Here is a 27,384-nt window from a genome sequence, read left to right as displayed (position 1 = left end):
CTAACCGTTTCTTGAAAGTTCTGGCAATAACATTAGGTGAGTTAACTTATTCAGTTTCTGATCTTTGAGAAACATCCGTTAAGTTTGTTGATGTCTTTGTTCTATGTACATTTTAAATTATTTTAAAAACGTTCTTCTTATATCTGGATCTGTGGATCCAATTTGTCGTCGCACTCTTATAAAAACTTGCCCACATTCTAGTTTCCTTTTTAATTGGCTTCAGTGATTATAAATATTTTATAACAAAATATTTTTAAACAATTGGAACAAAAGAATTGACTACATTTTATTACTCACGTCGTTATGTTTTAATGTAATAAATAGTTCCGTATTTGCACATTTCTTACACATTAAATACAGGTGTAGATGAAGATTTCTTCTTAAAACGTCACAAACACCGACAAAATACAACAGATGGATCCTTCCGAATGTTGTATTATCCTCCTGTGGGAGATGTGAAAAATCCTTATGTTGCTCGTTTCGGAGAACATACAGATTTTGGAACCATAACGTTCTTATTCCAAGACGATTGTGATCGAATGGAGGTGAAGATACTGAGAAAAAAATCTATTTTCGATAATGTTTGTATTTGCTGTCTCTTTTATTGCATTAAGGTTAATTACTTATATGTAAATTAAACAACATAGGTTTAGCTTACTTTCTTAATTTACAAGACAAAGGTTTCTGTGTAACAGGTTCTAGGATTCAGCCACTTATTTTAAATAACTCAAACTGTACTTACTGTACAAACTTACTGTACTGTACTTGAAAGATATAAATTAAAAAGGCTTAGCATTTATTATTTTATCTTGCTAATCCGTGAGGCGAAGTTATTGTAATGATATTTTTAGGCATAACAGCTGTTCCTTATGGCCCTCCAACGGATCAATGATCTAATAATCAATTTACCAGTACCGTTGTCATATTCCGTACGTTTGACGATGTTACTATCTTATAGCTGAAGACGAAGTCAGGAGAATGGATCCAGGCCACTCCAATAAAGGGTACTGTTCTGGTTCCTGTTGCAGACTTTCTGTCCATCAGGAGTAATGGACTATATCCAGCAACAATGAGTAGATAATGTTTACAAGTTATGTTCGGTTCGTCTTTGTAAAATATCAAGCAACAAAAAGAAGCAACGTGTGAATAAGACACAAATAACATGTGTCTCCTTCCTCATGTGACTTTCAAATGTCGTTTGTAAATTCTTTTACTATTCTTATATTGTTAGGATTTTTGACGATAAAAGGGAAATTATTTACTTAATATACTAACAGTATAGATGTCAGTTAACGTTCTTTTGCCATACATTGGAATAACACCAGCATATCAACAATTGAGTTTTATTTCTATGTAACGTCATAGATCTGAAGTAAACTCGTGTTATGTGTTCTTCACCCACCAGCCTGACAACTAATAGTTATCTCAATTAAAGAGGTGCATATATGATACAAATTATTAGTTGAATTTAAGTAACAAACTAGAGGTAAGATTGTTGTTCCCGACGATGACGTCACATTGGAGCCACTCCATAGCTCGAGCCCAACGACTCCACTTATAACTTCGGATTATATTCCTAAAACATTTTATGATATAATGGAGTATTAAGCTATTTACTTGAAAGTATAATTTCTTCTGTGGCAACCACAAATTTCATCATACTTAATTAAATAATCAGAGATTATAATTTCTTATTTTTCTGTTATTGTTTTGCATCTCCAATGTTATTTGTTATGAATGTAAACATACACCACTATTCAGGAAATAAGGCTATAATCAGACAGCCTGACTTATTAAAAGAAAACAAGTATAACTAGAATACAAACTTCCTTATGGAAAGGGAATACGTTTTATTAACAGATGTATCTGATGATTTATGGTTCACATAACAGTACGGATACACAGTCTATCAGATTCAACCTCAATTTGCAAGCCTCGTTTGTGTAAAAATAAGAAAAAATGATAACAGTAACAGGGGATGTGGGTGCCTAAACCCAAATCTAAAACTGTCTTTCAACGCATGCAGATGAGTTATCGAAAGTTGGTTGCTGTCAGTGAAACAAAATTACAAACTAATATTCAAACAGTTGAGTATAACGGAACCCATGAAGATACAAACATGTATATTATTTGTAAATGGCTATAGTACGTGATTATGCAATACTGTTTATTTTCAGCACGTTTGAATGAGTTTATAGCATATTTTGTGTTACTAATTTGGCAAGAGTAACTTCATTTTCAGGTGTTATCACCAGCAATAATTAATTTCTGCATATTTAATTACTAAAACCACTAATTAGAGGTAATTCCACAATGTTCCTAAAAGGGTCCAAGAGTTGGCGATGAGTGGTGGTGACTAGCTGCCTTCCTTGTAATTTTACACTGCTAAATTAGAGATGACTAGCGCAGATAGCCCTCGTGAAGCTTTGCGCGAAGTTCTTTAAACTAAACTTTAAAATGTTGTGTTTGAAGAGTAAATAACACCAAAGTTAAGATTACCAAATATAATTCATTTTTAGGCCTGTAGGTGTATTTATTTCCATTTCTCAAGGTAGTTTTCACCTTAATTCATAGTAACTCCAATGTTTTCCTAGTATATTTTTCAAAACGTAGAAAACTGTGAAAGATAAAGGTAATTTTTCTACATTTTAGCCTCCACCCAGATGTCCAGTATGAGATAAAAGATTCTTTCGCAGTGGCAAATGAAAACTCTTGTTTTCCTTCTGAAGAACACGCACCGGGATTGAGACAAGGATGTCATGAATGTATTTTTTTCACTCTGACTTTAGCTGACTGTTTTTTGAAAGTTCTGGCAATAACATTAGATGAGTTAACTAATTGAGTTCCTGATCTTTGAGAAACATCCATTATGTTTGCTGGTATCTTTGTTTTATGCACATTTTAAATCTGGATATGTGGATCTAATTTGTCATTGCACTCTTATAAAAAACTTGCCCACATTCTAGTTTCCTTTTTTTGTCTTCAGCAGTTATAATTATGTGCAACAAAATATTTTAAAAGATTGGAAAAAAAGAATTGATTACATTTTATTATCAATAGTACCTACAGTTCTAAGTGGAGGTTTGAAATGAGAAAACAGACAAAAAGAAGTATACAGTAGATAATTGGAACATTCAAGTTAAATACACTGAAACAACAAATACGTTATGATCCATGAGTTTCTAATATTAAATTTTGTGTACAAGAATATCATGGCATATGAATGTATGTTTCTTGTCAGATGATTACCTATAAAACTTTTGAATCATTGAAATTTAGTGTTGTTGATGTGAAGTAGTTAATAAACATTTATTTGTTGAAGTATATTTCTTTGTATCAAATCCACAAACTGTACAGTGTTTATTGTTATATCGAGTTGTTAAATCAAATATAATAGATTTTTGAGTTTTGTTTTATAACTTCAAAAAATGGCATCATTCTTTACCTGTCTTCTAACCCAAAGAAAAACATGCATTAATGTCTTTAAAAAGCTCCTTGCAACAAGAAAGGTGTTTCAAACATAACTGTTATGTCTAACTATGACACAAAATATTTTATGTTGGCATGAAAGTTAAGTAGAGAAACTGGTCAAAAGAAAAGGTTTTTTGAAAAACCCAAATTTTGAGGATCTTTGTGTTTATGTAAGCTTCCTGATGAGCTTAGTTTTTAAACTTGTTACTGAAAATGGGTTGAATTTTTTTTCTACACTTTTCTTTTAACATGTTTGATTTTAACTTAATCTTTTTCATTTGCTGTGGAATTACAGAGAAGTGTAGTAGATACTTAGCTGATTCTACGTAATGTTGTTAACTTTTTCATTGTAAATTTATGTGTATATAGAATTATATACTTTTATGAAATTTAATAACTAAAAAATGTCATTTTATATTTACACGATTTTATAAACTTTATTGAAGCTGTCAATAGAATTTATCTTCAGCTATTAAAAGCCATCAGTGTATTAGAGAACTCTGATCTCACAATTCTTGTAATAAATATCAAGCGTTGATGTTATTGACACTTGAAACCTCGTATAATACTGTAGATAAATTTATTACTGAGCTTGATTGAGGTATTGACTGAGAAATTTGGAGTGCGCATTTCGACAGAAGAAGGCTACACAATAGCAAGAATACATGGTAATAAATCTCAGTGGGAAAGATAGGATGCTTTGTGGTCTTTTTGATCAGGTCGTAGTCCTGTTTTTGTAGCCACAGCTGTAGGTATCATAATTTAATGCGGTAAAAGTAAGGTAAATTCACGGAGAAAAATGGGCTCTGTTTAAGAAATATTTAGTTAAGTTTTTCTAATGTGATTATTTAATCCTTTACACTAAATTAACCTTTTTTCAATGAGCATTATCACACAAAAATAAAATTTATGAAAAAAAAGAATAAAAGATTGGTACCACAGCTTTTAAATTTATGTTTGTTTGTGGTTGCTATTGGCATGATAATGTATTAAAACTTCACAGTGGACAACGATTTTTTCACTGTGCACATCGTGATGTTTTAGTGAATTATATTCAAAATTTAACGTTATACAAGATTTAAGTTCTGAATTTTATAATATTAAAATTAAATCCTCAGTTTTCCTAGTGTGAAAATTGTAACATTTGATTGTGGATAATTGCCAATCATTAATATATTTATTACTCTTTCAAAAAGTATGAAATTTAATGTAAATTACTCCTCATGATGTTGTAATCACTTAGGCAAAGCATAATTGTTATAGTCTCCAGTCTAATTTGGTTACAGAGTCTAAAAATGGAAAGTCAGGCCCCCCTCTTTCCATATTCACATATCACATCCTTTTTTTCAGAAGTTGCAAGTAGATCTCTCTAATGTTTAATGTTATTTACATATAAATAATAGAAAGCCAAGATTATAATTTATCCAATGATATATTCTACTATGTTGGTTTCTGTAAAGAGGAGTTTATTTTGCTTCTAGTTCAAACTTTATTCCCATGGAAGATACATAAGTCAGTTCAGCTGGATATTAAACAGCATAGTTAGGGTCATATGAGGTATTCATTAGTAAAGTGATTTACAACTCATATGGCACAAATATTAGTTAAGACGTGGGTTTAAAGGTCAGTGAAACAAAATTTAAGTATAAAAAGATGTTTACTGTTATCAGGTAAGAGATGTTTAGGATAAACAAATGTAGTTAATGTTACAATTTGAAGTTGTTTAAGAAAGGAAAAAAGTGATTGAGATTTATTTTGAATTTTGTTTTGGTGATTACAATATTAGTCAAATTGACCAACCTTATATAAAGAAGAGAAAGTAACAAACTGAAGTTTTAATGAAAAATAACACTTAGAATTATTTAGGAGGTATCAGATATATTACCCAAATGAAAAAGTATATTTAATTTTAACATAAATTACTTAATGCCTCGAGCAGTCAATTAACGTTTGCTTAAAGATTGTGAAATTTCATGAAGATACTCAAAATGTCAAAAGTTAGTGTGGAAACTGTAAAGGTTAATTTGTTGTCATGAATTATATTTGAATGAGTGCATGGTGAGAAAGATAATCAGTAAAATAGAAAGATGGTGCATTTTAATCTTTCTAATATTGTTGTACATGACCAAATTGTATTTACAAAATTTAAGAGAAGTGTGGAAAAATAAGTTGTTTATCTGTTTAACAACTTGTTTCAGAATATTACTTGTTATCCCTAACATTGCACACCAGCTGCCACATTTTGCTTCTTATTGTTATTCCCCTAATGTTTTTATTTTGCTGGAAATATGATTCTATGAGATTTGTGAATTATCAAAGTGTTATATTTTAAAATATTTAACTTTCATTTTTTTCCCATTATGATATTTCATGGTGTTTAAAATGACTTCAATGTTGTAAGCCAATGGCCACATCTTAAATTAAGTGGTTGAAATAAATTTTATGTTGTGTAGTATGTGGAAATTGTTGATTCCTTATAATTTCATTTGTATATTTTTAGCACTTTTGGTATATTCACTGTTATTTTTTATACTGATAATCATTGCCTGGCCTTATGGTAAGAGTGGTTGACTTAGTCTGTTGGCCATGGGTTTAAATACTATTATCAAATGGGTTCTTCTTTTTATCTGTGTGAGTAGGTGATATATTCTAATTGCCATTCCCACTATTCAATTAGAATAGCCCAACAGTTACAGGTAGGTGGTGTTGACCAGCTCATTCCCTGTAGTTTATCACTTCTAAGGAACTTAAAAAAAACCAAAAAACAATTAAACACTTAGAACAGAAATTGTGATGTGCATAATTTTTGTATTGCATAAACCGAACATGATCAGTTTTGGTTCAAGCACAGAATATATGTCATCATTAGTTTTAAAACCTGTTATTGGACGAAAGTGAAACATCAATGAAATCAAAACACTTGAGTAATTATCTGATTTGACCAAAAATGAATAAAATAATTTTCATAGGTTGGTTCTAGAGGTTTGGATATACCGAATGTGAAACATGTGATTAATTATGACCCACTGATTTATGTTGAAGAGTACGTTCATCATATTGGTCGTACCAGAAGAGTTGGGAATTTAGGTTTGTCATTTGTCCATTGTTTTAAAGTTAAAAAATTTAAAAAGCTGTGATTTAATATATTAATAGATTTATAAGGAAAAGAAGATTAAAACACCTTCAACAGAAGTGGTTACCTCTAAACCCTGGGATTATCTTTTATCATTGAATATTTTACTGTGTAGCATAATTTGCAACGCACAAGTTCATTAATAAAGTTGAAAGCAAACTAGAACACAGTTCCTTGTGTCCCAAAAGTACTTAGTGAAATCAAACATTCTCAAAATTAAATTCTTCCAACAATTGATATTAACAATTGTATATAAACGATACATGTAAATCAACAGCTAATCTGTTAAAAGAATATCTTTGTTATGTGACTTTTCCTATGACATATAGATGGAGACACAATAAAATTGAAGATACTTGTAAATTTTACCAAACTCAATCAACATTCCTGATTAAATTCTAATGTGCATATTTCTTACTTTTAGGTTTAAGTGATTGAACTCACTCATTTGATGTTGTGATTTAGTTAACTTAGTCTGTTGGATAAGATCTTAACATTACATAAAATGTTTTCCGTTTATGGTATCCCGGTGTCTTCAGTATAATGTGTAGCAATAACATTATTTTTGTTGAGGTTTTGGAAGCCCCTAACTTGTGATGTTCTGTCATACAGAAATTAGCATGTGTCCAGTGTAGTTTTCTGAATATTTCCATTTGTTGGTTTGATATACAATGTCATTAAAATGCTATTGACCTGCAGCTTGTGATCAATGGCTTTACATTTACCTTCTGCACTTTATTTCTATATGTGCTGATCTAATTATTAAAGATTTAAGAAAGATGCTTTTAGTACTAGCTCATTAGATAGACCCAAGTATTGTTTCTTGGCCCTTGTGCTTAATGTTAAAATAATGAATAACATTCAACATTAAAAGGACACACAATGAGAAAACATTTTAAATTCAGGCTGATCTATGGTTTTCAAAAAGTTAACTACATGTTTTGACACCTCAGTGTCATCATCAGGAGTGATTTGTACCTTTTAAAAAGATGATGCAATCTTTCTTTCACATTATTATTTCCAAAGTTTTAAAGGTATTATTGGCCCTAATACTGGTTGGTTTCATCAGTATTACTGTTCTTCCCTCTAATATCTCGTGTGAAATTCCAAACAAACCATATTTTCCCACCAAGAATGTGTCATCTACATATCCAAATATCAGGTATACATTATGCACCATTTGTGGCTATTGTTTTGAATACATCCATATATGTCACATAACAAAGGTGAGAGGAAGGGTCCCATTGGTAAGCCTTAATTTCATTTAGAAAATTTAATCTGAAATAGTGTATTCTTTACTTTGTTATTCATGATAACTATTGTTCAAACTGCAGAAAATGTCACTGAGCATTCCTTGTTCATTTTGATTTTTCATTTATTCTACAAAATCTAAAATATTTTTAGTTGTACGTTTATTTTTATTTTCAAACATGAATAATTGTGAGCTGTATGCTTCACTAGTTGATATAATGTACCTATACTTGGTGCTTTTGGACTAAAACTATCAATCATTTTATGTATTTTTATATGGTTTGTTAGCATTGTGATTTGGCAATTTCTACTGGAAAATGCAGTTGTTTTAAAATTACTGTTACAAGTTAAAACTTCAACAGTTGTGAAACTAGAGATGTATAATTAATCTAACAATGTTGAGTGTGAATTCATTTTTTTTTGAAGTAAAGAATAATTTTTATAAATAAAATGAAGGATTAACAATGGGATCTCTTTTAATGTGTGGCTTTTATATAGATGTATTAAATGGGACTAAATTTTTTATTGATGTTCACAAAAATTTGAAGTTATGTACAAAAACATGAGGATTTAAAAATGAGTTGTTACTAATGGAATATGGAGCAGGTGAAAAGGGATTTTACCCCGATCACATGACAGCTAAAAAGGTAGATTTTGTTATGTCTCCCAACTTAACTCCTGACAGTGAATGTTGAAGTGTTTAAAGATTTTCAGTCCTTTGGAAGTCATACAAAAGTCTGAATTCATAATTTTATATATCCATTTGAATGTTGTGTGCTGTTTATTATATTGGGTATACCCAGTATTCTTATCCCAAAAGTTTTGCTGTAATGTTATCACTTGTACCAACACAGGACCTAAGAAACTTGATTGATATTTGTTCATACTTTCTATGCATCCGAAAAAGTTATTTGGATCTTTTTTTTTTGCTATGTGATTTTTATTATTCTGTGTGCAAATATTTTTCTTAGAATAATAATTATCTACACTTTTTTCATCACTTTCTTGTATTTTTTCTCTCCAATCTTGTGCACACATAACAAGTACTACATCTATTTTCATTCCAGGGAAAAGTTTGTTAAAAATATTAGCAATAATTTCCCTGCCACAAACATGAATGGTAGTATAATAAAGAGATGTAAATATTTACAATTTCTGATGTTACTTCATATATATTGATGTGTACGGGTATATCATTTTATCTTTTTTTATACATATTTGTATACATCTTATATTCACAAATCAGAATTTGTTCCAGGCACTTGTTGGGCTGTATTTATTGTAATTACAGTTTTGCTAACAAAGAGTGTTGTCTTATCGAACCGTTGTATTTTTTTTACAGGCTTGGCAACGTCTTTTTTTAAAGAAAAGAACATAAATATGTTGCTGGACTTGGTGGAACTTATGGCTGAAACGAAACAGGAATTGCCTGACTCTCTAGCTGCAGTGGCTAAAGAGATTCAGACTGAAAAATAAGCCTCAAATTCCCATAAATATGGAGGTGGTGCTTGCAGGTAAAGTTCGATGGATCTGTTTGACCTCTATGTTTAAAAACAAATAGCATGTAAACTTGTGTGGTAGGAGCATTTCAAAAAACTATAGAAACGTTACCATAGGTAAGAATTTTAGCCTATCTGTGTACATGTACATTCTTATAAAATTTCCAACTTCTAACAGGCACCATTGATTTATCTTTCTGTTTAGGTGCATTTTAATAATGAAAAATAAATCTAGATAGGTTATTTCAGCATACATACTTATTCAACTGAAATACCTATCATGAACCAGATGTTTGATCTATTTTTTATCTTATCACACTCGAGTTCCTGTAGTGCTCTGAATTCTTTTGTATCACAAGTTTTGAAGGATCACTGTTTTTCACCATTTTATAGAAGTCACACAGAATATATGAAATTTACAATATAATAAAATTGGTAAGGAGGGAGACTCCCACACCGGAGCTTTCACAGCAGAATTGGCTTCTAATGCATGCTGTATCTTATAACATGCATTTGTCTAAATGTTTTGCTGATGCACATGTGCGTTCAGAGGTAATGAATATATTAATTCAGTAGTCTGAAGCTTTAAGAAGATTTCATCATTTGAGACAAAAGTGATACTATTTTTAAAACGTGCTTGCAGTTGCCAAACAAATCTGAAAATTGTAATTTGTTCCTCTGGTGTTTACAGAGCTTGATAATTCTAGGCATACATAAATATGTTTTACGTGTGAGAAATAAAGGAAGAATGTTGGAATAAATATCCAGATTTTAAAGTTATAAGTAAAGAGTTCATATTTTGAACTGTTAATGAATATCAGTGTGACCTTTTATAGATGGAACTGCAAGTCTTTTATCTCATTCCCATTAGAACTGCAGAACACATTTCAGATTTCAAGGTCGATTAGAAATTTATTTTACTTATTTCAACAATAATTAACCCAGAAAAGTTTAAGGATTTGTTATTTTGTCACTTTGTAACATTTTTCTTTGAAACATCTATTTATTTTCAGTGAAAAGATTTAATCTGAAAATATGGTTGCATTCATTACATTTTTGTCTGTAGTTCTTATAAAAGTTTAAAAAATACTTCAATTATGAACTAAACTTCTCATTAAAAGAAATGGCAGCATATGTCATAATTTTAAAATGTTTAACATTTGTTATCATGAAACAACTCCCGACAATAGTAAATTTTTTTAAGTAAGAAAAACCATACATAGAATTGTTTCATATAATGCTCGTGCCGTATTAGATATGGGCCTGGTGGCTTTGGTGGTCGAGATTTCAGACTATTTAACGCTCACAATTGACAAGGAAGAGGAGCTTTAGGACCTGAGCTAGCCACCGAGCAAGTCAGACGTGCCAATATGCTATTCCTGAATAGAACGAATCGTTCATCCTCGCCAGTCAGGCCGTTAGTGCCGCCTGTAATCGTCGACGGCTTACCGCCGAACCTCACGCCGTACCAAGTCGCCACGTTGATCGCCAGAGCCAAGCCTGGGGCAACCATCGAACCGTCCAGGACCCGTATTTTACGCCGGGGAGGAATCCTCATCCAACCAGCCACTACTGCAGACCAAACCTATCTGTGCCAGCCATGGAACACTGAATTTAAAGTAAGTTGTTCCCCAACGAAAAGTCCAGTCAATCTTTATTCTGTATTCCTCAGGGGCGTCGACCCATCAATTCAACCAGAAGAAATTAGACAAACCATAGAACCCCAAATACAAGCCAAGGTATACGCAGTTCATCGAATTTATTCTAAGAACAGTAATCATCCCACACACTTCATGAAGATAGTGACAACATCGAAGTACAGTGCCGACTGTATTTTACGAGATGGCTGCTATTATCATATATTTCATTTTAGAGCCGAACGCCCACATCGACGACCACTCAAGAATGGTTCAAACCAAGCACCCAGATATCGTAAACAACCAACGGAAATCTTCCAACAGGAAAATACCAAAATACCGCCGATTCCAGACCGTATTAGAAGAAACACGAAGACGGATTCAGACATCCCGACTCAGAAGAAGACAACACCCATTGTTGGCAACACGCCAAGTTGCAGTAGTTCAAGAAAGAAAAAAGGACAGTTCCTGCCAGACTTCAATCCCAGTTTTACAGAACTCAACAACCAGCCAGACTCAAACCATTACGAAGATAACCATCGACGCGACAGCACAAACTGAAAAACAATCTACCTCCACGCAGAAAACTCAAACCAAAATCTCGAGAAGAAACAAAGCATCACAGACCAGCGAAGAACAACTCACCGAAGAAGAGCCAGTAGTTCCACCACCAAGGCCACGTTTCTCAGTTGCACCAATGGGCTTCAAGTGTGGAAACAAGTTCATGATGAAGTTGCCACCCGATCTACAAGACTGCAGCTAACAGTTTTCACGTACACCATCAACGTAGTTCATCAGTTTTTTTTTTGTTTGTTTTTTTATAAATTTTTTGTTGTTTTTTTTCCTTTTCTTTCCCAGCTACTTCCGGGCACGGTCTGGGTAGACTATTCGGCGCCCAGGCCGTGAAAGTGGGTTTTCTCGGGGTACTCCCGTTTCCCCCCACAGCAAAATCTCTGGCATCGGACCTGTAGGTCCCAGCCTCATTCTGAAAAGGGCCGTTTACCCAGTCAAGGGTATCTAATCAATTACAGTAAATTTTAAAAAACCAATTCGCCAGCCGCCAGGGTTCTCCATCCTCGAGCTAAAGTCTGGCTCACTTCACTTTCGCTGCTTTCGTCCAGTTCTCCCGTCCTTCCTCTCACTCACAAATATTTTTGAAATGTTAAAAATAAAGTAAAAACTCCATGGATATTTTAAAACATTTCTCACGTAAGGGGACGAAGAGGAACTATAAAGTTCCTGAACACCCCAGTTGGAGAGAGAACTCTTTTGATTTCTCTCTCTCTAAACTGAACCCCTGCCACGTTAGTTTAGTTTAGTTAGGAAGAGGAGCACGAAAGTTGGTGAGCAATGGCTTTCCATCTCCTTGCTGTGGAGCCAATCAGATTGTCAGCACAATTAATCAAGTAACCGCTGGATGAAATTATGGATCTGGGACTGAATGGTGGACAGGGGCGTAGATCCATTATAGGTGGGGGTATGGCGCATACAATCATCCCCCCTACAGTTTGGTCTGTTGATTTGTTTTATTGCATCACAGGGCTGCAAATTGTTTGTTCTTGTGATTCTCGTGTTCTTACCAATCGAATTACATAATTAGGCTTAGATGTAGGCTTTTTTCAGTAGCCGAAATGTAATATGAGCGTGCTTCTAAGCTTTTCGATATAAGTGATAGTTCGTAAGTATCAGTCAGTAAGCCTTAAGTATATATGCAAGTATTGTAGCAACAAGATTACTCTGTGACTGCATGTTTACAGCTTTCAGGTTTACGTGATCAGATATTACCAATTTGCAAATTGAACAGTCTACATAAGTGGTTGCAAAAATCATCCCCTCTCATCGGGTGTAAAAATCTACGCCCCTGATGGTGGGGGAACCGATTTCCGTATATTACCAACAACATTTTTGTTTGATCATATGAGATGAAGTTTACAGTTACCACACAGTAGGCTAAACGTGAACTAAGTTTTGTTCTCTGCCTTGCAGTATTTAAAATTGACAGAGGTTTGGATTTGTACCAGGATAATTCTTTTGAAATGTTCATTAAAAACTTGCATGTATAAACTTCATGTTTCCAATGTTTTAAAAATATAGTGCATATTTTAAAATAAAAAAAATCATAGTAGAAGAAACAAATTTTAAATGAGATAAGGAAAATGATGAAAATGAAAAAAATTCCCTCAAACTTGTTTATCATATTTCAGTTCAGAACCTATTTAGTTAAGGAATATATTTGAAATAATATATTTCCAATTTTGTTTTATTTACTTCCTACTTATTAAATACACCAAAAGAAATAATGCATCAAATCCTTTGAATTTCCCACAATTCATAAGGAACTTATTATTACATCTTATTACATGTCTGAAAACACTTTTATGTATAAAGTACTTTGTTGTCCTCCCCAGTGGACAAAGTTTAGATATTGCATTGTGTTTAAAAGATAGTTCTTTTGTAATATTAAAAAGCTCATATTTTATCGTTAAAAGTATAATAGATAATTTCAAAGTTATAACACTTTATATATAACATTTATTTATTATTTGATGAAAACTACAGTTTCTACTCTTGAACATGTACATGTGGTGTTCTTATACACAATTTGATATTAGAAACTTTGGAATCATGGCGAATCAGTTCTGTTTTTTTTGTTTTTTTTTCAAATCTGCACAATGGGTTGTCTGGGTTGTGGCCACTACAGCAATAATCTCCGAATCGTACTATTAAAAGGCTCCTTCGTGGCACAGCAGTATGTCTGTGGACATACCAGAATAGAAAGTGGCTTTCGATACTCACAATAGGCAGAGCACAGGTAGTCCATTGTGTACCTTTATTAAAGGTTCTAAAGCTTGTTGCTTAGTCACCAGGAGTGACTGGACTCTTTTTTTTTTTTTTTTTTTTTTTAGCTGTATAGTTTTGGACACACACAAAATACAAGCATTGAAAATCCATAACCGATTTTATTTCATTGCTATGTTTTAGAAGTAATTTCGTAAGTGTCACACAAGAATGTAATATGAAATCTAAAACTACCAATAGAAGAATTAAAGTTAGTCCAAGTGCTATAAGAAGTTCAGCAGTTAGTTCAATAAGACAATATATTTATAAGTTCTGTATAATTATGAGTTTAAGTGCCGTAATCTAACCAACCACGACGTCCAAAAAATATTTTCTAGTTATATAGTTTTGTAGGTCTTTAACTGTATATTTATGAAGATTGCAGAACTTTGGTACTGATATTTAAAAGGAAGTGTGACTAAAGATAGTAGCATTTCTGTTATTTGTGATGCTTTTTAATACAGCTAATTAAACTGTAAGTCCAACTATTATAAGCGTCACATAAAATAAATGAAAGTAGGGTACTTGCAACGTGTTGGTTATACTTCACTATATTAGTGAAAGTAGTGTCTGGAACGGAAGATTAAACTAGCTAATGAGGGGGTTACATTTTTAAACCTATACACTTTTTATTTAATGCACGTTATGTATCATTGAAGGTTTCAGACAGTTTACATCAGACCAGTAATATAATGCACATAGCAGTTCCGTATCACATTAGAGTTAAAGAAACGGATAATGCTAATTTCCTTCACTCTATTGTATGTTGTTTATCATTACATTTTAACCCGAGTTTAGGTTTTTCAAAAGTGGGGACACTTTTCTTAAACTATATGTGGGAAATGAACCTTTGGTTCTACATTTCAGGCAGATATTAGAATAAAAGGAACAAATGTGAGAAGACAATTTTTTGTTATCTTTCTTGGCTTAATGCTCTTATTTACAGTCTGCAGTTAGACTTAGGAATACACTGCTGTTGATGGAAACTCTGTGATGGTGAATAATCCTCGTAAACAGTATAAGGCCATCTTAGATGCAAAAAGAAATATTACTATCAAACTATGAATGTGGAGTTCCCGTTATCCAAGTTAACAGTATATTCATCGTAATAACGTGGTGTACGTTGTGAATAGAGGTTAATTCTGAAGAATGGTTGATCTGTCCTGTATGTGAGCTATACCTCATCAGGTAATTTAACCATTCCCACAGTGTAGTCATACTCTATGTTTGCATTTTTTATGAGCGAAACTTTGGGAACCTGTTCAGACAACGTCAAAATCAATGGCACAGCGGTATATCTGCGGATTCACCGCTAGAAACCAGGTTTCGAAACCTGTAGTGGGCAGAGCACTGATATTCCATTGTATAGTTTTGTGCTTAATCCTAAACAAACAAAATTGCCTAAATAATCGTGTTTATTTAGATACGTAAACACTGGAAGTACAAAAACAAAAGGAATTAGGGAAAGTAAATATCTAATTATATTATGCCATTTATTTAAAAGAAGACCGAATATCTAGTCATAATCGAATAAATATCAGTTGGAAGGAAAAGTTCGTTATTTCAATGTAGCAAGGTATCTTTCAGTAATATGTTTTGAAGAATTTAATGGAATCGTTGGAATCGTGCTGTGGAATGGTTCCACTGTAACATTCTTTTCAGGAACAACAAAATAGACAAAGAAACTTCTTTCACGTCGTCTTTTGCCCTCATCATTTGGAACAAGCAGTCGATGAAATTGTAAAGTGCAACAGAATAAAATATAAGTTTTGGTACAGCAGAGAGGAGAACAGTCATCAGGGGTAAGATGGATTTACGTAACATAAAAAGTTGGTTAAATGTATCTTAAAATGGGAACCAAGTACAAGGTGAATCATTTTTATCCAAATTACTGCTTCATCAAACAACATCACCGTCATCTAAGTGAGTGCACCACAACGTACCTGAAAAATATGGGCTTGAGGAAGACAGTGAAGGAGCTTCAAGACCACTGTAATTTGCAGACGTGCACAACCAACATGTAATTTACCCGCATTTGGTTCTTCGGCATTTTAATGATTCGGAAGCTCAGATTGAAGCTGATTAGAAGTCGATCATGCATTCGATACAGAATTGTTTACCTTATATGTTCAGATGTGAAAAGACAAGGAGTTGATGTCAAAGATCTCGCTGGTCAAGGACATGATAACACCGCCGTCGTGAGCGGCGAGTATTTTGTGGTGGAAGAGAAAATAAGACAAATCACACCTCAATGTTTGGCACAACTTGATATTCGTGTACTGTATGCTTACGTGAAGTAAAAGAAGTGTCAGATATGCTGAAGAGTTCCAGGTTAGGTTATTTAAAACAGGCAGATCTCGTTGGAAATCTTCTGGCAGAGTTGTAAACCTTGAGATGTTATGACAAAACAGCTCATTATTTTCAATGCACTCGTGATATCGCTATTTGAAATTCCCCAGTGAGACAACAGTAATTCTTTGAATTTACAATTGTAGAATAAGGAATTCAGTTTCCTTCCGTGGGCGAAGAAGACAGCCCGAGGGGACTTTGCTATCAGAAAGAACACGCAAATACTACTTGAAATGTTGCAGTCGGCGTCAGTTACAGAGCAATGTTTGTGGTCCTAACCAAACTTCTAAGAAAGACGCCATACGATATGAAATGAGCCACGTTATTTGCAGCCGTTTACAGTTTTCCTGGAGGACTGAACAAACGATTTATCATGGAAAATATCGAAATTTCATTCCCTATCGGCAACTGACCCCAAATTTGAAGAAATAATTCATCAATATTGACTATTAAACCTCCTACAGCTCATTACAGGCCGAACCTTGAACACATAAAACTGTAAATGAGGCCAACTAAGAGAATGAATGAGTATTCAGGTGTCACATTTGGAGCAGTCGAGGAAGTTTAAAACCTCCAATTATGGCTTTTCCTAAACTTTACAAGATTATAATGATAGCAATAACTATTACAATTAGCAGAAGAGATTGTAAAAGGAGCTTCAGTAAGCTAAAACTAATCAAAAATCACAGTAGAATAGGCCCGGTATTGCCAGGTGGTTAATGCACTCGATTCTTAATCTGTGAATCGTGGGTTCCCCATGTTCCCCATTCAGCCGTGGGAGCGTTATAAAGTTACGATCAATCCCACTATTTGTTGGTAAAAGATTAGCCCAATATTTGGCTGTGGATGGTGATGACTAGCTGCCTTTTCTCTAGACTTACACTGAAAAATTAGGGTCGACTAGTGCAGATAGCCCTCTCGTTGGTATGCACGAAATTAAAAAACAAACAAACACATTAGAACCAATATGTCTAACAGTAACTAATTTGTACAGAGAACGTGCTCGTTCAATTCATATTGATCACGTGTTTCACAGTATTTTGATATATTGGTTTTATTCAAAACGGAGTATGAAACGTTGACTGTAATCCACTGATAGCAGATTAGCTGAAAACGTGTTTAAATGTTAAAACAAATTTTTAATCAAAAAAGTAATAAAATATGGATGAGAATTTCCAAATGACATTTAAAAGTCGAACAACGAAGAGAACGTGTAATAAAAACATGCCTCAATCAGAGGTTGCCCATTTTTTCGTGTTTGATATTTTACTGAAAAAGATTATCGAACATTATCTACTCACTGTTGCTGGATATAGTCCATTACTCCAAATGGACAGCAAATCGTCTACAAAAATAATAACAGTGCCTTTTATTGGAGTGGCCTGGATCCATTCTCCTGACTTAGTTTTCAGCTAGAAGATAGTAAAACTTTTAAATGTCAAGGACATCTATATCAAGACAGTATTGATAAACTAATTCTTAAAAAAACTTAAATATTCAACCCACGGGTAACTGTAACTTTGAATTTCAGCGTTTAAAGCCCATGAGCTGGTCTCTGATCCATGGAAGGGGCACAGTAGAGCAAAAGTATGTGTGTTTGTTTTTAGTGGCCATTACTATCAGGTTTAGTGTCTCATCCCACTTTTGTGCCAGAGTTATCTTACAGTGACATCGTTTGGTGGATGAGCAAGGAAAAATAATTAACGCTAAGCCTTTTTGGGTAATATCTTTTAAGTAAAAGTATGTTGGATTTAACAGTTATTATGTTTTAAAAAAACAAGCAACATTAGGATCTTTGATATCTCCCATAGGAGGATAATACAACATTCGGAAGGATCCATTTTTATCTTCTTGGTATCTGTGACGCTTCAAGAAGAAATCTTTATCTACGCCCGTATTTAATGTGTAAGAAATGTCCAAATAGGGAACTATTAATAATAAAATGTACTGAAGTATTTTGTTCTAATCTTTTAAAATATTTGGTTGCACATAATTATAATTATTGATGAAAAAAAACAAGGATGTGGGCAAGTGTAAGTAAAGTACGACGACAAATTGGATCCCCAGAAGAATGCTTTTAAAATGTACCAACTTACCTAAAGCTATTGTCACAACCTTTAGAAAACGGTTAGATAAAGTCAGAATCGCTGAAATACATTCCAGATATGTCTGCCTCAATCGCGGTGCGTGTTCTTCAGGTGGAAAACAAGAGTTTTCATTTGTCACTTCATGGCCGACATCCGGATCTAGGCTAAGGTTTACAAAAAATTATACTTATCTTCTACAGTTTTATCTATTAGAGTTTTCTATGTTTTTCATAAACACACAAAGAAAGTTATGGATTAACTCTGAATTAAGCTGAAAACTGTCTATAGGAATGGAAATAAATATACTTAAAGATCTGAAAATGAGTTTTACTTGGATTACTGGAAATTATCTGTATTTAAGTGGAATTGTAATATTAGCAAGAAATGTGGATTTTAAAAGCCAGAAATCTGATAATATTTATCAAGATATGAAAATATTAAACATACCAGACTTCTGTTCGAATATTATTGATAAAAGGAAATTGTTATAATTCTGAGAAAGGCAAGAAATAGTCTATGTATTCAGATCGAGACAATATTTTAAAATCAAAAACAAGAAATAATCTGAAACTATTTACGTCTTTCCATTGGAAAATCTATATATCAAAACTGTTATTAAGCACAAAGCTACACAATTGGTTATCTCTGCTGTAACGACATCAGTACGGGAATCGAATATCTGTTTTTAGCGTTTTAAATCTTCAGATTTGCTTTTAAACTTGTGTAGATCTGTTAGTTTTTTAGTGTCAGACGTTTTGTATTCATATTCCAACATTCCAGTGACGTACAGATGATCTATGTTTACCTATACAGTTTGTAGCGTACAGATAGGTGATTTATGTTTATCTATAAAGTTAATGACGTACAGATTATCTATGTTTACCTAAAAAGTTAGTGACGTACAGATGATCTCTGTTTATATAATTTAGATTCATTGAACACCAAATATCTTTTGTGTATAATTGTTTCCACCCAGATATTAAGATTATGATATAATAATAAAGAACTGAGAAGAAAATGGTATAAAGTGGTAAACAGGTGATGAAATAAAAAGGGTTAAAAGCCTACAACCCACATATTTATTTATATAAAACTGATTCGTTAAGAGTGGGAATATGAAGATGAACCTTCTGCTATATGAGAACCTCATTGCCAATTTACAACAGTTTCATAATGGTATTAATATAAAATAAATCTGTACTTCTTATCTCACGCACAGAATACGATACATATTATCTATCAGGCTGTTCTTGTTGTTTTAGTCTCTTCTGCAGTTTGTTTACCGCACTGAATTGTACTCCGAATTTTGGTGCTGTAACTACGAAGAACCCTTTTGTAATTTTTTTGTTTTATTTTATAATGATTAATATTGAAAATGTAGTATTTTGTTTCACGCTTAGAAAAATAAAACAAAAATAGATATAACGAGGAAGAGTTTACTGTTGGAACAGATTGTGATTGATTGCACTTCAGTTGTGTGGAAAGGACCAAATTAGTTCCACAAAAATGAGAATAAAATTATTTCATAGGACCGAATCAGACGTATAGAGGTTGTAATGTGAAACAAGTGCATGTTGAAGACTTAGAACTTCGAGACTATGAAATATTATCTATTGTTATTCGTTTTTATGCCCCTCTCACCACAGTGGCATAGCGGGATGTTTGCGAATTTACACCGCTAGAAATCGGATTTCGATGCCCGTGGTAGGCAGAGCACAAATGACCCATTGTATAGCTTTGGGCTTAATTTCAAAACAAATTTTCTTTTGCATCGGATCTTTAAGTATCGTCAAATTAAATACTTTAAGCTGATGTTGTGTTACTTTGTTTATTGTTGAGCACAGAGCTACCTACACAATAGTTTGTTCTAGTTGTGCTCACCTGAGGTATCAAAATTCAATTTTTAGCGTTATAAGCTTTCAGATTTATCGCTGATTCCTTGGGAGAGGAAGGAGGTTGTTAATATTCTGTAAACCTATACAAATCGATACAACGCAACGAGCCAGTTGAGTACACACTTTACATATGGGTCAGTTGTGACAGATACATCTAACTAAACACCTAAAATGCCAGTCAAAGTTATCTAAATCTTTCGTAAGTATTGAAATACAACATTAAAGTAACAATTTATTACATTTTCTATTCTACTGTAGTTGTTCGATGCATGAGAGACTGTTACATTAGAACATGAAAACATTGATTAGAAATTATTTGGATAATCTCGCGACCTCGACACTTCCAAACAATATAGTTTAAACCAAAATATTCTTACTATTGTTATGGTGTGAATATTTGAGCTGATAAAGCATAATTATAATTAATTGTCTGTGTTATGAGGCGTTATTATATAGGTTTCTTATGTTTAAACTGTATTATATTTTCATTTGATATTTTTAGGATTTTCCAATAAAAGATAAAGTGTAAAGTATTTCAACCACACTGCGTATGTCATGAAATACATAATATTACGGACACAGTAGTGTTGAAATGATATTACATACAATTTTAGAAACCCTCTAAAGAAAAGAAGATCGAATTTTCTTTTAAATTCCATAGTCAGCCTAATATTAATATGTTATGACAAATAGAAATAATCAAAACACACACTTAACTCTTGTAACAATTATAAAGTTAATAATATCTTCCCTTTAATTATTGAGAATAAATATTTTAATGTATTTTTTCATAAACATTCGAGAAATATCTATTAAAATGCTGAAAAAAACAGCTATAATACATTAGTAATATAAGAAATAATAAAAGTTATTAAATACTTACTTTTATAACATGTTTACTGGGATATATATGTTTATATAGATACAATTCAACTTTCGTAACAAAATTATGTATTTGATGTATTGTTTTAAACCTGGGTGGCGAAAGATCAGTGTAAAAGCTATTATCGTAATTAAACATATAAATAATCAGATAGAATATTTCGAAGATGATGGCGCTTTGAAAGGTTCTCAAAAGTTTATTCACAATACTTGGAGTCATCGTTATACACGTAGGGGTGAACTATACTGGGAAGAGTGAGTCAGGGGAACTCACTGGTAACTTCAAGGGGTTGATAAAATCATTTGAAGATAATGGCCAAAAATAACTGTAAATATGAAATTTTGAATAGATCACTAGGGCTGGACTTGTGGGACTAGTTCAGTAGGGGGCCCTGCATGGCCAGGTGGGTTAAGGCGTTCGACTCGTAATCCGAGGGTCGCGGGTTCGAATCTCCGTCGCACAAAACATGCTCGCCCTTTGAGCCGTCAATCCCACTATTCTATGGTAAAGGAGTATCCTAAAAGTTTGTGGTGGGTGGTGATGACTAGCTGCCTACCCTCTAGTCTTACACTGCAAAATTAGGGACGGCTAGCACAGATAGCCCTCAAGTAGCTTTGTGCGAAATTCAAAAACAAACAAACAAAAACAAAAATACAAGCATAATCAGTGCCCTCTCTCGCAATTTTCAAAACACTGACTCAGGAAATCGGTATCCACATGAAGCCCTAGCGGCACAACAGTAAGTTGTTGGATTAATAACGCTAGAAACTCCGTTTCGACGCTCGTTTTGAAAACAGGAGAGATATCCACGAGGCGGAACAGCCGTAAGTCTGTGGACTTATGACGCTAGAAACCAGGTTTTGATATTCGCAATGGAAACAAACAATAGATATTCTACTTTGTAGTTTTGTGTTGAACCACAAGCAAACAAACACAAAAAATGTGCACATTAAAAATATTATAGGTTAGTTTCAATTTGACTTTCAATTCACTCATCGCAGTCCTCCCCTATCCCCTCAGTAGCAAGTTCTGTAAATATTGGTTTAGGCAGTGAGTACTACACAGGTAGACAGATGGACAACGTTTATCAATATCGATATCAACATCAAGTTTCCTTCTTGCCTCCTTCTTCACTTGCAGGATAAAATAAATTTTATGAAATTTGTTTTTAAAAAGTTTCCACTTACATAGATTTCAGGTAAGCTCAGATATTTAGTTCTGTTCAGCGTCAAAATACTTTCCAACTAGTAGAGACACAACAATTTACAGCAATGTACAAGTGTTCAAGTAAAGTCCACAATAATTTACAGCTATGTACAAGTGTTTAGGTAAACTCCACAAAAATTACAGTGTTTTAAAAGTGTTCAAACAATTTCCAGGAGTGTACTGTGTATAATTAAATGTTCGCAACACTTTGCAGAAGTGTACAAGCGTTCAAGTAAAGAATACAATAATTTACAGCAGTCTACACGTGTTCAAGTACTGTCGAAAACAATTTACAGCAGCACACTGGTGTTCAAGTGAAAAGCACAACAATTTACAGCAGTGTAAAAGTGTTCCAGTAAAGACCACAACAATTTACAGCAGTGTGCAAGTGTTCCAGTAAAGTTCACAAAATTTACAGCATCACAAGAGTCTTCAAGTAAAGAAAACAATTTACAGCGGTGTACTAATGTTCAAGAAAACCAAATCACTTTACAGCAGTGAACAAGTGTTCAAGAAAAGTCCACAACAATAAACAGCAGTGTACAAGTGTTCAACTACAGTCCACAACAATTCACACCAGCATACTAGTGTTCAAGTAAAAACTAGTACAATTTACACCAATGTACAAGTTTTCAAGTAAAGTACACAACAACTTACAGCAGTGTAAAAGTGTTCAAATAAAGTCCAAAACAATTTAAATAAGTGTAAAAGTGTTAAAGTGAAGTCCACAATAATTTACAGCAGTATACAATGTTCAAGTGAAGTCCATAACAACTTAGCCGCAGTGCACAAAAGAGCGGCATGGCCAGTTGGGTTAAAACGTTTGACCCGTAATTTGACGAACACGTGTTGGAATTCTTAACGAACAAAAGTAGTCGCCCTTTCAGCAGTGTGGGCGTTATATTGTGACGGTCAATCCCAATATTCGTTGGTAAAAGAGTAGCCCACGAGTTGGCGGTGGGTGGTGATGACTAGCTGCCTTCCCTCTACCCTTACACTGCAAAATTAGGAACAGCTAGCGCAGTAGCCCTCGTAGCTTTGCGCGAAATTCAAAATAAACAAACAGTGCATAAGAGTTGAAATAAAATTCACAACAATTTACAGCAGTGTTAAGGTGTTCAAGTAAAATCTGCAACAATTTACAGACGTTTACAAGTGTTTAAGTAATGTCCAGCAGCATACTTGTGTTCATGTAAAAACCACAACAATTTCAGAAGGATACAAGTGTTCAAGTGAAAACCACAACAAATTAGAGCAGTACACTAGTGTTCAAGAATGACCACAACAATATACATCAGCATACTAGTCTTAAAGTAAAGACACAACAATTTACAGCAGTGCACAAGTGTTCAAGTAATGACCATAATAATTTACAGTTGTGTAAAAGTGTTGAAGTAAAGACCACAACAGTTTACACCAGTGTACTAGGGTTGAAGTGAAGTAAAAAACAATTTACAGCAGCATACTAGTTTTCAAGTAAAGATCGCAGCAATATACAGAAGTATACAAATGTTCAACTAAAGTCCACAACAATTTACAGCAACATACTAGTCTTCAAGCAAATACTACAGTTTACAGCAGGGTACAAGTGTTCAAGTAAAGAACACTACAGTTTACAGCAGGGTACAAGTGTTCAAGTAAAGACCCCAACAACATACAGCAGTGTACTAGTGTTAAAGAAAAGACCACAACAATGTTTAGTATTGTACAAGTATTCTAGTAAAGTGCACAACAAATAACAGAAATGTGCAAATGTTCAAGGAATAAAACCACAAAAATTTATAGCAGTGTACTAGATTTCAAGTAAAACCAATAACAATTTACAGCAGTGTACTAGATTTCAAGTAAAGCCAATAACAATTTACAGCAGCATATGAGTGTTCAAGTAAAGTCCACAAGAACTTACAGCAGCAAGCAACTGTAAAAGTAAAGCCCACACAATTTACACCAGTATACTAGTCTTCAAGTAATGAGCACAACAACTTAAATCAGGATGCAATTGTTCAAGTAAAGTCACAACAGTTTACAAAAATGTAGATGTGTTCAAGCCCACAATAAATTACAATAGCATTAAAGTGCTCAAGTAAAGTCCACAACAATTTACAGCAGCATATTAGTTTAGAAGTAAAGACACAACAATTTACACCAGTTTCCTAGTGTACAAGTAAAGCCCACAACAATTTACAACAGCATACTAGTCCTGAAGTAATGTTCACAACAATGTTCAGCAGCATACTAGTGTTCAACTAAAATCCACAACAATTTACAGCAGCATACTGGTGTTCAAGCCAAGACCACAACAATTTACAGCACAATACTAGTCTTCAAGTAAAGACACAATAATTTACAACACTGTACTAGAATTAATGTAAAGATCAAAAAAAAATTCAGCATTGTACAAGTATTCAAGTAATGTCTACAACAACTTATAGCATCATTGTCGTGTTCAAGTGAAGTCTTTAACAATTTACACTAGTGTCCTAGTGTCCAAGTAAAGCCCAAAACAATTTACAACAGCATACTGGTCCTCAAGTAATGAGCTCAACAATTTACAGCAGTGTACAATTGTTCAAGTAATGTTCACAACAATTTACAGCAGTGTAGAAGTGTTCAAGTAAAGTCAAGCTGTTTGATTATGGCCTTATTTCCTGAATAGTGGTGTAGCTTCACAGATGCAAAACAAAAACAACAGGCAAATTTGAAATTATATATCTGATTATTTTATTTAAGTATGATGAAATTTGTGGTTGTCACAAAAGAAATTATACTTTTAAGTAAATAGCTTAATACTTCATTATACCATGAAGTCTTTTATGAATATAATTCGAAGTTTTTATTGGTGTCATTGGGCTCGTGCTATGGAGTGGCTCCACTCTAAAGTTTCGTTGGGAACAACGAAATAAACGAAGGAGCTTCTTCCACGTCGTTTTTGTGCTTCATCATTCGGAATAAGGAGTCGATGAAACTGTAACATGAAACATGTGGTACTGACTTGCAATCTTACCTCTAGTTTGTTACTTAAATTCAACTACTAATTTGTAACATATATGCATCTCTTTAATTGAGATAACTTTTAGTTGTCAGGCTGGTGGGTGAAGAACACATAACATGAGTTTACTTCAGATCTATGACGTTACATAGAAATAAAACTCAATTGTTGATATGCTAGTGTTATTCCAATGTATGGTAAAAGAACGTTAACTGACATCTATACTGTTAGTATATTAAGTAAATAGTTTTCCTTTTATCGTCAAAAATCCTAATAATATAAGAATTGTAAAAAAAATTACAAACGACATTAGAAAATCACATGAGGAAGGAGACACATGTTATTTGTGTCTTATTCACACGTTGCTTCTTTTTGTTGCTTGATTGTTTACAAAGACTTACCGAACATATCATGTAAACATTATCTACTCACTGTTGCTGGATATAGTCCATTACTCCAATGGACAGCAGGTTTGCAACAATAACCAGAACAATACCCTTTATTGGAGTGGCCTGGATCCATTCTCCTGACCCAGTCTTCAGCTATAAGATATTAACATCGTCAAACGTCCGGATTAAGTATATCACAACAGTACTGGTATATTGATTATTAGATTATTGATCCGTTGAAGGGCCATAAGGAACAGCTGTTATGCCTATAGATATCATGACAATAACTTCATTTAATGGGTTAGCAAGTTAAAATAATAAACGCTAAGCCTTTTAATTAATATCTTTGAAGTAAACGTACGTAACTCGTGTTTAACAATCATTACATTAAAATAAATATCGTTAATTCGTTTAGTTTACTCTTGACCATCTGATCCTATGTTATAAAAGAAAATCAACGTTCACAGTCCGTTTGTACTGTAAGTACTCTTTAACTTATTTAAAATAAGTGGCCGAATCCTAGAATCTGTTACACAGAAACCATTGTCTTGTAAATAAAGAAAGTAAGATAAACCTAAGTTGTTTAATTTACATGTAAATAACTAACCTCAATACAATAAAGAGACAGCAACTACAAGAATTATCGAAAATAGATTATTTTCAGTATCTTCACCTCCATTCCACCACAATCGTCTTCGAATAAGAACGTCATGGTTCCAAAATGTGTATGTTCTCCAAAACGAGCAACATGAGTATTTTTCACATCTTCCACAGGAGGATAATACAACATTCGGAAGGATCCATCTGTTGTATTTCGTTGGTGTTTGTGACGTTTTAAGAAGAAATCTTCATCTACACCTGTATGTAATGTGTAAGAAATGTTTAAGTATGGAACTATTAATAATAAAATGTACTCAATTCTTTTGTTCCAATCTTTTAAAATATTGTGTTGCACGTAATTATAATTACTGAAGACAAAAAAAAAAAAGAAACTAGAATGCGGGCAAGTTTTTATAAAAGAGTGCGATGACAAATTGGATACATCGTTCCAGATCTGAGAAGAACGTTTTTAAGATCATTTAAAATGTACATAAAACAAAAACAAAGCTAATGGATATTTCTCAATGATCAGGAACTGATTGTTTTGGAATTTCGCACAAAGCTACTCGAGGGCTATCTGTGCTAGCCGTCCCTAATTTAGCAGTGTAAGACTAGAGGACCTAGTCATCACCACCCACCGCCAACTCTTGGGCTATTTTACCAACGAATAGTGGGATTGACCGTCACATTATACACCCCACGGCTAGAGGGCGAGCATGTTTAGCGCGACGCGAACCCGCGACCCTCGGTTAGGAGTCGCACGCCTTACGCTCGGCCATTCTCACCTAATGCTATTTCCAGAACTTTCAAGAAACGGGTAGCTAAAGTCAGAGTGGCTGAAATACATTCAAAACATGCCTGATTCAATGTGTTCTTCAGATGGAAAACAAGGAGTTTTAATTTGTCACAGTAAATGCTTCTTTCAACTCATACTCGACATCTGAGTGGAGGCTAGGGTATAGAGAAAGTATTTCTTTTTTTTGTTTATATGTTTTTAATGGTGCAAGTTATTTCGTAGCTTTGCGCAGTAAAACATAAGGCACAAACTATATTAACCTAGTTGTTGGGACAATCTGCGCATCATAAGATCGAAATCCTTCACTAAACATGTTCGCCTTTTCAGTTGTTGGAAACGTCATAATCTGACGGTCAATCCA

At 33.5% G+C, this 27,384-nt stretch overlaps 1 protein-coding gene across 3 annotated transcripts in view; it reads left to right on the top strand.

Annotated features, from left to right (window-relative positions):
* LOC143244004 (ATP-dependent RNA helicase DDX3Y-like) overlaps window positions 1–26,496 on the top strand; it is a 29,615-nt gene extending 3,119 nt beyond the window's left edge. Inside the window, exons 2-3 of one of the 3 annotated variants that reach the window (XM_076487936.1) lie at window positions 9,198–9,369; window positions 26,281–26,496. In XM_076487936.1, the coding sequence (XP_076344051.1) occupies window positions 9,198–9,331 (134 nt within the window). In that variant the 3' untranslated portion in view covers window positions 9,332–9,369; window positions 26,281–26,496. Of the gene's footprint in view, window positions 1–9,197; window positions 9,645–17,989; window positions 18,322–26,280 lie in introns of those variants that run through there. The other 2 variants (XM_076487937.1, XM_076487935.1) reach the window with 2 other exon arrangements.
* The last annotated feature ends 888 nt before the right edge of the window (window positions 26,497–27,384 follow it).

This window comes from Tachypleus tridentatus, chromosome 2 (genome assembly GCF_004210375.1).
Source record: "Tachypleus tridentatus isolate NWPU-2018 chromosome 2, ASM421037v1, whole genome shotgun sequence".
In the NCBI taxonomy this organism is placed as follows: domain Eukaryota; kingdom Metazoa; phylum Arthropoda; class Merostomata; order Xiphosura; family Limulidae; genus Tachypleus; species Tachypleus tridentatus.
This window is presented reverse-complemented; position numbering and strand designations above follow the sequence as displayed.